The sequence below is a fragment of the Cyphomyrmex costatus genome, unplaced genomic scaffold, assembly GCF_001594065.2.
Source record: "Cyphomyrmex costatus isolate MS0001 unplaced genomic scaffold, Ccosl1.0 scaffold355, whole genome shotgun sequence".
Lineage (NCBI taxonomy): Eukaryota > Metazoa > Arthropoda > Insecta > Hymenoptera > Formicidae > Cyphomyrmex > Cyphomyrmex costatus.
Window position 1 is genome coordinate 243,314 of NW_017277720.1, and position 16,642 is coordinate 259,955.

General features: G+C 32.0%; 1 protein-coding gene across 1 annotated transcript; it reads right to left on the bottom strand.

The window, feature by feature from the left end:
- Positions 1-15,717: 15,717 nt before the first annotated feature.
- Positions 15,718-16,291, bottom strand: LOC108776354 (uncharacterized). The gene is made up of 2 exons (XM_018542954.1): positions 16,117-16,291; positions 15,718-15,974 (listed from the first exon to the last, which is right to left on the bottom strand). Exons 1-2 carry the CDS (start codon positions 16,289-16,291, stop codon positions 15,718-15,720), a joined length of 432 nt encoding a protein of 143 aa, XP_018398456.1.
- Between the last annotated feature and the right edge of the window lie 351 nt (positions 16,292-16,642).

The window sequence follows — 16,642 nt, forward strand, 5'->3', positions numbered from 1 at the left end:
AGGGAACCGCTCTCTGCTGAGAATTCCGAACTCCTCGGAAGTTCGAACGAGAGATGGGGATGATGCAGAAATGGGGACGGTGAGGTATTCTGCTGTTTATCGCTTCGAACACAACGTACAAAGGATTTTGCGAGTAGATAAGCGAGAATGTGCGTGTGGATACCGTAAGATAATTATAAAACGCGTATAAAATTAATTAAATGTGACTCTCGCACACAACGGGCTGTGATAAACGACCGTTGTTTAAACGGATCGTCCGTGGAATACAGATCGTGGAATACGCTTTGATCTCACTAAATTTCGGGTTCGCGTCCACGACGATCCCCGTTAATATGACGGTCGTGCTTTCGATATTTTACGTTCTACGTTCGCGGCACCGTTAATTCCGCAAGAGCCCTCGGGCTCTGCGCACGTTAGAGGAAATATTAAAAACAGGGGATAAATTTTTAATATTAGAGAAATAAAAAGATTAGAAATATTTTTTGTTTTTCTAATGTTTATATATTCTTGTTTCTCTAATATTTCATTCTGCGTAGGATTTAAGTCGGAAGTAAAAAAAAAAAAAAGATATCGAGTCTAGACCGCATGAATGTCTTTGTACTTGGTGATTTCGAATAGAATCTGAAAATGTACCTCCGTATTTAGATATTCATGCAGCCTACTATACGATCGTGTTTCGTAATTGTACCTGGATTATAAGGGGAGATCGAGGGGGAAAAAATTAAAAAATAGACATTGTTTGACTATCCCGATAATAGGGAGATCCGACCGTCTGCGCGAATCTCAAGAATTGTGCGCCTCGTCTAGCTTTAAAATAGAAACAGTAGTATCCGAAAATAATCGAGTTATCCGAACAAGGTACGTTAACTCTTTAACTACGGCATGCAAAAGAGTCTCTTTGTAAAGAATTTACAGAGAAAAATGTGTCACTTTTTGATATATACTGTGCACGGATTAATTTTCTATCGATACAAAACGATGTTGTATAATTATGTGAGAAGCGTCGCTTCATTTCATTTGCCTTTTTACTACAACTGTTTCGATTCCCGCTAGATCTGTATGTACGCATATTATTCTATATATTAAATAGGTATATGCGAAATATATATTATTTTATATATAAATAATAGAGGTGCGCAGGCATTCACAGCTGAAGAGTTAATTCAGATCGGATTCAATCCAATTTACCGAGCGCTGGATGCTCGAAGATTTTGGATATCACTCGTGTATCACTACTAGTCATCGTAATTTACGACGCTCCGCAAATGGAAAGCGCAAGATACGCTCTACTTATTATACGTACACGTGGCGCTGGAACGTGTACATAAATGCTAGTAAATATGTAGATAAAAAGTGCGCATGACATTACACAAAAAATTCATCATTATTTCATTTATTACGATTGATCGTTACTTTTCTGTATCGACATTATCCGCGCAAAAGTACATATTTTTATATATTTGTCGCGACGTCCTTTTTTTTTTCTTTTTTCTCTTTTTTTCAACACGTCGGTATAACATAGTCAAGCCGTATTTATTATTCTATTATAACTATGCGATTCATTATATTGATTATTGAGTACCTACATTTTTTGCGCCGTCGCGCAAAAGTTACTACGTGAGTGCTCACGTCTTTGATCATAATAACTATTATATGATGACGGAGGGAATAATAGCAATTGTCACAGTATCGCACGTACGACGATCGAGATGCCATGACTTTAGGCGTACTCGTGAACCGATAGATAAATTTTTTTGTTAATATACTGTAAATACGTATATTTGTATATAAATGTGTTTGTAAAGGAAATTAAAAAAAAATATGTGCCTTAAGATAAGGTATGGATTGTGTAGATGGATAATGTCGATATGAGGATAATCATTTCCAATTTGATATCTTAATATAATAGTATTATATAATAGTGTTATATCTGTTAATAGTAAAGCGAGTATTGCTTGAATATTACGATAACATCCGCGAAGTCTATATTTTCGCTAGACTTTTCGTATATTTCTTATAGCGAATATTTACACAACAATGTGACGATCACTTCGACAAGACGCTATCTCCGTAATTGTAACATTAGCAAATAATATTGTTTATTGTTTTATAACATGAGAAAAATACCGATGTAATATTTAAATCTCCGAATAATAATTAAGAATAAATCTGTTACAATCTTTTTTATCTATAAAAATGTTTTTTATTGTTGCTGTCCAAAAATTATCCAGTCATTTTTAATTATAACATTTGTTATGTATATAATGTTTTTTCTTATAAATGTACGCGCAAAAGATTCTATATTTTAATTTATTTTTTAATAATAAAGTGATATTGTTAAAATAATGTTTATAAGAATGTGATCCGTTTTTATTCAGTATTTTATAATATAAATTTTTTGTAGATATAGATGATACATTCTCACAATGAAATGAAATTTTTAATTGTCCGAGTCATCTCTTTGTCAATTATTAATAAATTATGTACCTTTTACTCGTCTCTTGACAAATCATATTTAAACAATGTTAAGTGATTCAAACGTTGTATGAAATTTTATATTATGGTATAATATTATTACCGTATTGTGATTTATTGCTAATGCCAATGTTTTTTTAATCTTATTGCTATTAACTTTATTAGGACGAAAAAACATTGGAATTATTAATGGATTACGATACAGAGATAATCTGCAAATCCTTTGGCATCTCTCAAAAAATGTCGGTGAAAGCCTCAAGAGAATATCATAATATAATTATAATTAAATTTTATATCATACTATAAAATTTTATACAGTCAACATTTTATTCGGTAATAACAGAACTGACTTACCATTCGATCGTCATGCAACTGCACTGCTGCTCCTCACTATTATTCGGTTACCTCAAAATGTTCTACCGTTGCTCCAATCCTTTTTCTTTTTCCGTATTTATATAGCGTAACGGATTGCAACTCATCGAAATTGTATCAAATTCAATAGTTGCTCTTAATAATAATCTATGCGCGTATTGAATTTTTAATTGAGAATTTGAAAATAGTTTGACGCCATATATTAATTATTACGGTAAATATATCTTAATTATGTGTTACCCAAATGTGATTATTATCTATGAATCGGTTCGAACGATTTCAATCTTCCACTGATAGAACTGACACTTAAATGCTTGCTAGTGTTCCCATTTCGTCTGATGTAAATCAGAAAATATTTAAGTACATATTTTTTAAAACTCTTTTAGGGTAAATATTACTCTGTAAAGTAAAATCTCATTTTTAAAAATTGAAAACTACATCATTATTTTTCCAGATTGGCTCAATTTTCACTAATTAGAGTAAGATTTTACTTCAAAGAATTTAGAGAGTATAATAAAAGAGATGAGACGCGAATGCCGACGCAACGAGACGCGACGATAGACGATTAGTCGATCGAAAGCATCGACGATCGTGTAATGGTTTATTAACACATTTCGACGTCTTCTCTTCATTTATCTGATTTTGCGTACCTATCGCAGGTACGCACGGAACGCAGCTCGCGAATATAAAGATACGTGGAAACATCTCATCTCTGATCGCGGTACGAGAACTTGAAGGTGTGACGGCGAATTGAGCAACGGTTTCGAGATTGGATAAAAGATCATATAATGTCACGTGTACTTACCTTGCCTTTGTGCGCCAATTCCTTGCGATTGGAAAAATACTGTTTCTTCGTATGATCTTATAAAAATTGATGAGCCATTTCATGCAATTCGAAGATTTTCCAAGATTAAGTGCGAAACTAATACTGCAGAGACAAAGAACGAGAGCGTGTCCAATATTGTGTGTATATTATTTCACGGTCGATACAGTACTGATCGTTCGTCCGTTTTTGAAATGTCCCTGAGCGATACATAAGAAACTGAGGAAAAATATTAGCATCGCAAAAACTTAGCCTCGAAAACATTCGAGCATATAAACTGTAGCTTTGAAAAATGATCGATTTTTCTTTATATGACTAGATTGTATTCGTTGCATTTTCAAACAAATTATGAGGATTAGATTATTTCGCTTATTTCTCGTTCCTTGATATTGCGAATTTATAGTTGAAGGCGAGTAAAGTAGATGGTTGAAGATATTATATAGAATAATCGTAGAATATAAAGCGATCGATCGCGATTCTGAACGACTAATTATCATAGAGATAGCTTCATATGTTTAATATCGAATATTTAATGTATGACGCTATATCTTAAGAATAATCGCTTCACGGATGAATAAATTATGGATTCGAACATTACATATAGTTCGGAATAAAAAATAGTGCATTAATTTTCTTTTTCGAAACAATCATGGTAAACAAAATTGCCACAGCTGGAAAATTGGGAAATATGAAGAGAGAGAGAGAGAGAAAGAGAGAGAGAGAAGAAGAAGAAAAATCATAGAAATTTAGATCAGTAATGAAAAACCTGGAAGTCAGACAAAAATACAAGAGTCTGGAATTTTGAGCTATGCTCAATTCCCTTAAAATACTTTTTTATTCTATAAATAATTATTACAATTTTTGAATATAATATGTATATCTAACATTTATATAATCAGACACTGATTTTCTTTTAATCAGTAAGGTGAATGTCCCGATTTCTACTCAAGTTCCTATTTCTACTCACTATGAACACGTCTTATTAATATAAATATTCTATTGATAGAATATAAAAATTGTAGGAAGCTTAATTTTAAATTATTTATATTATAAATATAGAAATCATTAAAGATACAAAGACATGTCCAACAGTTAGGTTTTATTGAAGAACTTTTTTTGTTAATAATTTTTTAACGAGTTAGATCCGATGGTTAAAATTTCCTTAAGGTCACTCAGAGTCATGACCCTGATAACATATGTCAAGCTCAAGTCATTGAGGGAGGCTCCCCTAATTTACATTTTTACCAAAATATTCTTTTGGCTCGTAGCCTTTATATTATATCTTATTTTTAATTTATTAAACCATAATATCTGCTTTATCTAATATATATTTTATTCAGGATTTAACTATCCTTTTTCATTATAACTGCATCCTTTTTTTTAATACTTATTTATTTTTTATTAGCCTGAATTGCGTCCAAGATATCATTATACTGCTACATCTTAAAGACGTTTAAAACCATCTTTAAAATATCTTACAATTAGATCTCGATTTCAAACTTTATTTTATCTAGATTGTTTTTTAATAATATAGGATAGCCTTTTTACAATCTCTGCTTCTAAATGTTATAGTTTATATACTTGATATTGGTCACGGAAAACTTTTCACTGCTATCCGAGAAACTTAGGAAAAAGTCAAGGAATTTCAAAATCTATTTTTTGTGGTAATCCTGAATAAATAAATTAGTTTATAATCGAGTCTCTGTATCTTAAGAGCGATTTATAATTTATATTTTAAAATATAATTTGAAACATATAAATTAATAATTAATGCATGCATAACGTCTATTATCTCATTAATAATTGCATTAATGATAAATGAAATATAAATTGATATAGCAATACACGATAAACATTAGTTAATATCGTATTTCAACATTGTATGAAAGTCGAATGCATCTGCAAGTGGTCGATCCGAAATTATCCAATTCATACTATCAGTTTAATTCTGATTTAGGGATTATACGGAATGCGGACTGCCTTTTCAGTGAATTACTTATCACTCCGTATCGGAGTTGTCCGCTGCCACTGTCTCGCCTTGGGCAGCGAACGAGTCTCGTTAGCGATTGCGTGTAAACACAGACGTAAAAATGCGTAATGCATTTTATGGAAGCACGCGAATCATCAACCCCTGTTCCAGATCGTATCCCATCCACGCATACCGCGAGCGCAGACGAAGGTGGCAACGAGTCTCGTGGGGGCACTGAAGTTAACTACTAGATCGATGTTCGACCCCAGTCCACCCAGTTCTCCTCCTCCCCCTCACTCCATTCTGAAACCAACCCCCGACACTTTGACGCAATCGAGCTGGTCTGTCGTGGCGAACCGACAACTTTACGCGGTTTATGCGACACAACTCCAGCCCGATAATTTCTTCCCGACGGCGAGACTCTCTCAAAAGTTCACTCCGTAAACATGATCGTAACTATGGAGTAACAGTTTTGAAAAAATTAGTCGAATCAATCGTGATCATTTCGTAATAGATATAGCGATAAAAATTGCGCATGAGTAATATAAGAAACGAAGAGAAATGCGATTTTTGTTTACAGACGCACGTTTCAGTGCGTGATTATTTGGACACAATATATAAAAATTTACACTATGCTTTTTTTTAAATAAAAATAAATTTACACTATACCTAGAGATCAGCTACATTTTACGTTAAATAATTTTTCAAACAATCTTGAATTTATATATTACAGCAATATGAAGAACAAATATTTTGTATAAAAAGATCATATTATTCAATAAGAAATTTTTAGGAAAATTTTTTACGAAAATTCTGCTTTTAATCGCGAATGATTATCAGTGAATAATTATTACAATTACAAATATCGAGAGAGAGAGAGAGAGAGAGAGAGAGAGACAGACAGAGAAAAGTTCCTTATTTTAATTTTTTATATATATAATGGAATATATAAAATATATATATATAATAAATAAATATAAAAATATGTCGAATAAATTATTTTGTACCTATAATTATTTTGCTCAATTTGTGTCAGAATAATTCCGTTGACAAATAATGGGAAGCAGAGTCTCGGATGAATCTGATTGCGCCCGACGGAATGAGAAATGAGCGCTGCGGAGAATTAATGGACGTGCTGCGTATAACCATATCTACGCTTCAATTATTGCTAGTGTCGATTATACGAGGGCTCGATATAATACCTTGCCATCGGCGATGTACGAGTATATCATTGTTTCTGCGAAAGAGGAATGTGAGGGGATGGACGCTACGAATGACATTAAAAGTGACGATACATCGGGATTTTTGTATCGTCGTATTTTCATTGCCATTCGCTTCAAACTTATTTGTCAAGGACAACCCCGATAAAAAAAAATAATTAATTGATATTCACGCGTCTAGACAGAAATTAAATACATATAGAGTTTTACAACACACACAGCACGTGTCTCATAAAATTTCGTAATCTGGATTTTGATGAGAATGTGATTTCTATTCATTTATCCACTGTAGTATTCTGGGAAACATAACAATTTGATATTACACGTGACGTATCAAAAGTAGTAAACATTAGGAATGTAGATATATATGTATATAGCCGAAAAAACATACAGATTAAATTTATTCAGCGTCATCGTGCCGACAAAGGCCTCCTTGCTGCACATTCTAAAACTGCGACACAATAAACAAAAGTGAATATAAATTCTGTCTGATATCACGTTTTATTCATCATCTGATGAAGTTATTAATATGACTTATATTTTGATGAACTTATTTAACTCGCGATAAGAAAAAATGCGAAGAATCTGTTATACACATCCCAAATTGTTTGCATATATTCTAAATTATAAGAATATGAATTTTGGGTTATTTAAATATGTATTTGTTACACATCTTAAATCTTGAAATTGTTAAATTTGTAAAATAAAAAGTTACGAAAGTTATAGATTTGTGGCACACATCTGCCCACCTTTGTGCCGCTCAAGAAGACCCCCGCCATATTTTTCGGAATGCGAGGAGACTACAAAAGGCCATAGGGACTGTCATGATATTCGCGGAACACGCACGTGAAAACACGGCGTCAAAGATAACGGAGAAAAACGGCCGGGGATGAGCAAGACTTGGACATTGGCGTTATCCTTTGATATTCTCAAGGATTAAATTTTGAAAGGAAAGGACACCCGGTCGGCAACCTGCGCGTAATTGGAGACATACGTAACGTATAGACCTTACGTAGCATACTTGGAAATTCCACGGGTCTACGCCAACGTAAAGATACCTTTTTGTTCGATTCTTGCCTGAGTCCAGTCCGCCTGAGTCGGAAACACCAAATAGATTTTATGAGGGGCTATAAACTGCCGGATTCTCGAGTATCAATGGTTCCAAAGGGGCTAATCTGCGGATGAAAACTGTAATAAAACGTTCGTTCTATGTACGTACTTCGGAATCCTTTTGCACATCCTTGCTTAACGTGGGGTAGACTAAGTATCTTCCAAACTTCTTCTCCACACTTTTTTTCCCTTATGAAATATGACGAGTTCCGTGTTTTTTTTTGTGTATTTCTTACTCAAATCGATTTTTTATCAGAGGTAGTTATTATTTTACTAATATGAAAAGATTTAGACTTAGGAGAAATAAGTAAATCAACCATATGCGATAATGCTAAGGATCAAGTAACAATGCGGATAATCATGTATAATATAATACACACATAAGTCTATTAGTTGGGTCAACAGTATATTCAATAAATAGCGAATAATTTTAATCTATTGCATGTCAAATAATGTCAAATGTCTAATAATTTTATCAAATTTTAAGTTGCTAAGAATTTTGCATGCATATATTATTTGACTAAAATTGTATAAGTTTATTTATTGCATATAATAAAAAGTTTATAACACGTTGATTGTTTCTTAAATAGTCAGATTTGTTATGAAAATAGATTTTTTTTAAATATTTACTGTAGATTTCGTCGATAGAAAAACAGAATTGACATAGGATTTACCATTTTCGATCAATTTCGGTAAGATTTTATAGCAGAAATCATATAAAAATTGTTATTGGATTGTCGATAGAAACTAAGCAGATCTGTCTATTTGATGGTAAAAGGTGAAGAAAGTGATCAAACATAATCTGCAAAAAGATTAGTGACAGAAATCAAACAGGTTGTTTACAATTAGATTTGCTATAACTATTTAATAGTGTTTAAATGAAATAGATACAATAATAATGCATACAAAGCAGCAAATAATTAAAAAACGTTTATTTAAGTAATTCAATGTCAAATAAAATTATTTAAAGATTACTATCCATTATAGAAAATAATACTATTATAGTAATTATTTATGTCTATTATTAATTAATAATTATTTATTAATTATTTATACTGCAAGCAATGTAAAATCTAAAAAAAAACACAACATATATATTCATTATTTATATAAATAAAATTACTTAAACCAAAAATAATAAAAACAATTACTTAAAATATAGTATCAAAATATACTAATCATATTGAAAATTTAATTGTTAAGCTTTTGATTCAAGATATAATAGATTATAAGAAAAACGATTAAAACCTACTGAATATTAGAATGTACTTTGTATTATGTTTATTTCAATACTCAAATTTCTGTTTCAAAGTCAGAAAGAAACCTAAAAAGTGTGAGTAAGAAGCTGGAAAATCTCTACGTTGATCCATTTCGCACATACAAGATCATAGAGAATGCGGTCGAGTTGCCGCTACAAATACTTTGAAACATTAGATTGATCAATCAAAAAAAAGAATTTTACTGATCGATCAATCAAAAAATGTTTCGTAGCGACAACTTGACCACACCCTATATACTAGAGATCCTCAAGTAAGAGATGCGCGAACTTCGAGCATTCGCAAGAACATGGCGACCTTCGAGTCATATGTGTGTTATATGTGTGTCATACTTGTATGTGCTTGTATGTCAAACTTGTGTGTCATATGGTGTCACATACTTGTAAGTAGGAATATAATACGATTGCGCCATTGGTTGCGCCATATTCTTGCGACGTCGCCATCAACTAATCCAGTAGCGATTCCAGATCGCGCATCTCTTTTACTTGAGGATCTCTACAACATACTATACACTATCGCCATCTGAGAAAGGAGGTACAAACTATGTAGCCATATCTATTTCTCGACTGTTAGTAAACTATTCTTAATACATATCTTTATCTACAGATAATTATTTTGTATATAATTAATACAGATTTTTATTATATTTTTAAATTTGCCATTTGCCATATGTTATATATTTTATATGATGTATAATGTATTATATATAAACATATAATACATGTATATAATTAAATGTTAAAATTACTAAAAATAAAACTTTTTTTGGTTGTCATTAGTTAAAAATAAATATAAAGTTTAATAAAATTTAAAAACAGACGTTTCGACCTTTATTAGGTCATTTTCAATGTTAAAAAAGTCGCAAAATCGTTAACAATTTACAAAACTATGGTAATTATAAAATTAAAAAAGCGAAGAAATGTATAAAATATTGACAAAAAAACGAAAAATATGTACATAAATCTTCTGATGTGAGTGTTTAATCTCACTCGCAATTGGATACTCAATCATATTGGCGCACATTGGCAAGAGTCCATCAAACAACGCAATCATCGAATTAGTTAATGAAATACTCCACATTTCTAAATCAAATAGTCAAGTAATAATACAGTGTCAGTGATAAATACAAAAAAATAAAGAAATGAAAATAGTATAAGAGTCAATTATCAATCAGTAAAAAGAGTCAATTCTCAAGGCAATAAATTGAAATGAATATAATGTAAAATTACAACATATTGTACGTACATCACATCATTTTGTTAATTTAGTATCAATTAAATTAAATTATAATCAATTACCTTGTAATTGTATTAAAGTACAATTATGATTAGTTAATAATTAGAACAATGCGAAGAGAGACCATTTAAGATGTTGACACTAAACAATTTAAAATCAGAATAACCGAACATCTCAAGTACAAAGGAACTAACAAATGGAAATAAGGGGAAAATCTGGAAGGGGTAAAATAAAGTGGGAATAAAAGTGAAGAAAGTAAGGAAATTTACGAAGGAGAGAGAGAGTTAATAATCTGAGAATAAGTTTCTGGTAAAGATTCTGTATCATTTTGTTTATTAAGACCCTCCCGAGTACAATACGAATTCTTTAAATATTTGGATTTTATCGGTAATTTATATTTTTTTAAACAAATGCGTCGTATCTCTAATAAAATTGACTGGCTTAATAATAAAAGATTAGCATTAACAAAATCAAGAATCAATCCTATTAATTATTATTGTAACATCTCAAATGACAATTCTAATAGAAATCAAATTTTACCTTCTAGTTCTTCACTTAATATCAATTCTGACACTGAGAAAATTTATGTTGATCCAGTTAGTTTTACAGACTCGGTTACTCTTGACATACCACAGAACAAATGGTTTATTAATTTAAGTGACATTGACGTTCCTTTGAAGGTACAGTTCTTATTACAACTTGGTGAAAAATTTGGTCTTCCTATAAATGGATACAATAAAGAAAGAACAATTATTGAATTTATTAAGCATATTGAGGGTAATATTAGGGGCCGTCCTGATAATATTGTCAATTATGTCAGAAATAATTCTATTCCCATTCTTAATAGACTTCATAACAATTTTCCTTCACCAAGTTTTATTGAAAAAAATATTTTAGAATGGTTACAATTAACCAAAAAATTTATAAAGGAACATCCTAACGTTCTTATTACTAATGCCGACAAAGGAAATGTTACTGTTTTACTCAATAAAGATTTTTATATATCAAAGATGGAATTGATTCTGTTATAGCCCGAATGGCTATCACTTATTTTATCAATTATTTCATTTCAACCGGCATAGCAACCAGCACCGGAAATGCAAGTCTGCACATTCTTTAAACCGCGCGCGACAAAGCGTCGATCTAAGATCATAGCGCGCGAAATACCTAAATGCACTCGGCATGGCAACCGACAGCGGAAGTGCAAGATTGCACATTCTTTAATCACGCGATCGCGCCTCTAGCGCAACGAATATTACCATATATGGTCCGATCGAAGACCAAAAGCGACATCATCAAACTCAATATAAGCGACCGCCTAATTGCCGAGCGCAGAGTCTTGTCTTGAAATCTAAAAACATATTTTTCGTTTTTTTTGTCAATATTTTATACATTTCTTCGCTTTTTTAATTTTATAATTACCATAGTTTTGTAAATTGTTAACGATTTTGCGACTTTTTTAACATTGAAAATGACCTAATAAAGGTCGAAACGTCTGTTTTTAAATTTTATTAAACTTTATATTTATTTTTAACTAATGACATATTATATTTACTAAGGCCTTTATATTTTAACGAATGTTGGCTCGTAGCCCTGTTTCTTTTAATTATTTTTTAAATTTATTGAGCCTTGTTATTAACATATTTTTTTTTTTTTGGATTGATTAAACTTCGATAAACATACACAGAAAGAAATGAATTTGTTCGAGCTTGAACTGTTAGTTTTAAGTTACTTACTTTAATAACTAATATAGAAGGATAGATTTGTAATTAATAAAGGTTTATTAATTAATCTCAATAGTCAATAATACAAACTTAGTAGCAAGAAGACATACAAGAAAGAACAGAAGAACGCAATAGTTATCTAATATCTAGCTTCATACTAAACGCCTAAACTTCCTATAGCTTGATACACCTTTAGATCACTTTATTATTCCAACATTCCCTCACTTGAACTATAGGTGTTATAAAATATAATATTTTATGTGAACATATAATAATACTTTCCTATTTATTTCAACTCGCATTTATAATATTATTTTATCAAATTCATACTTTGATTACAAAATTTGTTCTTTTCGTACGTTACAGGTTTAGTTAGCGCATCCGCAATCATCTTTTTAGTATTAATATATTTTAAATTTATTATCTTATTAGCGACTTTTTCTTTTATGAACTTATATCTTGTGTCAATATGTTGCGATCGCGCATGATAATTATTAGAGCGCACAAGTTTAATTGCACTTTGATTATCAGAATAAAGATCAATTGGTTCTGTTACATTAAAATTATCTATATCCTTTAACAGTTCTCTTAACCATAACAATTCTTGACTAGCTAAAATTATCGCTATATACTCTGATTCTCAGTAGTTGAAAGTAAAACGCTTTGTTGCCTTTTTTAACACCATGATACTACATTATTTCTTAACATAAAAATATAACCACTAGTAGAACGACGACTATCAATATCACCAGCCCAATTAGCGTCACTATAACCAACAAGTTTCGCGCCTTTGGACCCACTAAATTTTAGTTTTAAGTCCTTCGTACCTTTAATGTAGCGTAAAACTCGCTTTAACGCCATCCAATATGATTTCCCTGGATTCTCCGAAAAAGAACTTAAGGTTGTGATCGCACAACCTAGATCCGGTCGTGTTCCTTGAAAAGCGTACATTAGACTTCCAAGAATTTCTCTATAAGGAATGTTTTTCTGTACATCCTCTTCTTCGGTGATCTCCTTTGTCAGTTTTAAATTTGTATCGAGTGGTGTTTTAATTGGATTACAATCTTCCATTTTAAAACGTTTCAAGATATTTTCTAAATATTCCTTCTGATCAAAAATAATTTCTTTCTTCTCTCGATCTCTATAAACATTGATGCCAAGAATCCTTGACACTGGGCCTAAATTTCTCATTTTGAATTTGTCTTCAAGCTTCTCAATGTCTTTCTTCTTCAAGTTCTGATCATTTGTAAATAACAAAAGATCATCAACATAAGTTGTCAGATACATAACTTTTTCATCCTTTTTTAATATGTATAAACTGTTGTCCACTTCTGATCGTTTGAAGCCAATTTTATTTAAAACTTGTTCTAGTCTCTTATTCCAGGTGTATGTTCCCTGTTTTAATCCATAAAGCGCTTTCTTGAGTTTGCAAACTTTATCTTCTTGATTCTTCTTTATAAATCCTTGTGGTTGTTCCATATATATTTCTTCTTCTAATTGTCCATTCAAAAAGGCTGTTACGACATCCAAATGTTCTATATCATAGTCTCGATCTGCGGCTACAGCAAACAAACATCTGAGAGTGTTAAATCTTATTACTGGGCAGAAGGTTTCGTTGTAATCTATTCCCTGAATCTGTTCATAACCTTTGACTACTAGTCTCGCCTTGTATCGTGGTGGGCATTCGGTCAAACCTGGTTTTAATTTGTACACCCACTTACTTTTCAAAATTTTCCTTCCTTTTTGCGGTAAGCACAATTCCCATGTTTCATTTCTTATCAGTGCACAGTGCATTGTACTCTTCTTTCATAGCTTCGTTCCATTGCTTTTTATGTATTCCGCTACAAGCTTCTTTGAAAGTTTTAGGTTCCGTTTCTTCACTCATTACTGATTCTACAGATGCGTTGTAAGTAAAGAAATCTTTCCAACTTTTTGGCTTATGTAATCGATCGCTCCTACGGAGAATGGATTCTCTTTCCTCTAAAACTTGATACGTTTCGTCCTGATTATCTGCAATAGTTACATCCTTTGTTAAGTCTTCATTTTCTCTACTTGATCCGTCCTCTATTAACTTTTCATTTTCCTTACTTGATCCTTCTGTTTCTTCATCGGCTTCAAAAACCTCCAAATTATCCTCAATCTCTTCTGACTCATTAACCCTCACTGAGTCTACATTATTCTGCAGAATAATAGGTACTCTTTCGTAAGTTTGTTTATCCTCATTTTCATTTATCGATGCTTTTCTAGAAATGGGATTCGTCTGCTCTTCATCTTTTATACAGGTCACAGATTCTTCATCTTCGTAGAATACTACATCTCTACTTTTAAATATCCTTTTTGTATTTTCATTATATAGTCTATATCCTGTTGTATGTTCTAAATATCCGAGAAAAATACATGATTTTGCTTTTTCGTCCCATTTTTTTTGCTGCTCTCTTGGAATATGTGCTAATACCTTAAACACCCTTAAATGAGATAAGACTTGCTTCTTTCTTGTCCACTGCTCATGTGGAGTTTTACTCCACTTCTACTACCGTCCGATTGCAACGCTCCGCCAAACCGTTTTGTTAGGGGGTGTAATGAATTGTTAATTGATGCTGAATTCCTTCTTCTTGAAGAAAACTTCTAAAAAATTTAATAAATTAATAATATAATTGAATTATAGACTCTTATATGTTTTAAAACAATACAAAAAATTAAGTAAATACATAAAGGCTATTAAGAGTCAACGCTGTTAGCAATGCGCAAAATATATAATCTTAAAATCTATAACATAGATATTATGTCGAAAACTTCTAAATTCCTCGTTAACAAATTCTCGTCCGTTATCTGAGCGCAAAGCTTTAATACGTAAACCTGTTTGCTTTTCAACATAGGCTTTATACTTTTTAAATACACTTAAGGCTTCATTTTTATTCTTCAAAAAATATATACTTAAATACCTCGAAAAATCGTCTATAAAAAGTATAAAATACCTTGAGCCTCCTAACGATGCATGTTCCATCAGCCCACAGATATCAGTATGTATTAGTTCCAAGGATTTTGAAGTTTTTAACTTTTTTCTTGCTTTCGGGAAAGCCTGACGTGCTTGTTTACCTCGGACACAAATCTCACATTGTGGACCGTCTGGATTTTCAAATTTCAGGCCTATTGCATGTTGATCGCGTAGCAGTTTCATGCTTCTTCTATTTAAATGTCCCAATCTTCTATGCCATTGTGAATTCTTATTTGTGTTAACCTTGCAATTGAGTGCAGTATCAACTCATTGCACCAGTTTGTAAATATTATTTACTGTTTTGGCAGTAGCGACTACATGGTTATCTTTAAGTACCTTACAAATATTGTTATCAAATCTAACAACAAAAAAACTTTTTCAGTTATTTTGCTTACCGATAATAAATTAACACTTAAATTCGGAAAGCACATTTTCTACAATAATTTCAGTACTCTTACCATATAATGATATTGATAGCATCACACATTGCCTTTACCTTTTGCATACAGTTTACTATTATATATCCGCCATCGCAATTTCCATTCCATCAAATTCTGTAAAAGAATCAAAAAATTCTCTATTCGGCGTCATGTGTACAGAGGCTCCGGAATCCAGAATCCAATCCGTGTCCTTGCTTTCTTGATATTTGCTAAGAAAAGCTCCAGTAAGAAATGCTGTTTTAGTACTACTACCTTCAGTATAATCTTCCTTGTTTTCCTTATCATCTTTCTTCTTGTCACTGCACTCGTTCGCCATGTGTCCGTTGCAACAATCTTTTGAAATATGTCCTAACTTTCCACACGTCCAACATTTTAACTATCGACTTTTGTTTCATTCGCGAATCTCTTGCGTAACATCTTGCTAGATAGGCTGCTGAATTATTTTCATTTGAACTTTTCAATTTTTCAAAATTACTTGATTCTTGCAACAGCTTAACCTTAACTGAGTCTCCGGTAATCATCATCCCTGAACTTTCTAATGCCATGATCATTGGCTGAAAATGCTCCGGAAGACCAGCTAATAAAACTGTCCCTAGCCATTCTTGATTAATTTGAAAACCTATACCTGTTAGTTGATGTACAGTAGACATGATTTCATTGATATACTTCTCCATAGATTCACAGTTTTCTAATTTTGTTGTGATAATTTTCCGCAGTAACCCGACTTTTCGTGTAAGGCCATCATCTTGAAATGCCAATGACAAACTGCTCCACGCATCCTTTGCTGTTTCCGCGTTCGCCACATGTATATACAAAGCCTCATCAACACTGAGTATAATTCTTGCTTTTGCAACTTTATCCGCGTCAGTTTATGTGCCAAGCACCGCCGTCCACAATCCTTCTATAGTGAGTAGATTTTCCATTGCTATCTTCCAAGTCATATAATTCTCTCTTCCGCGCAGTTTCGCAACAGAAAGAAAATGATTATTGCTGCTTTCAGC

Coding starts and splice junctions, on each gene's coding strand:
- LOC108776354 (XM_018542954.1), bottom strand. CDS start 16,291: ATGTCTACTGTACATCAACTAACAGGTATAGGTTTTCAAATTAATCAA. Junction 15,975..16,116: donor TAAGCTGTTGCAAGAATCAA/GTAATTTTGAAA, acceptor ATATTTCAAAAG/ATTGTTGCAACGGACACATG.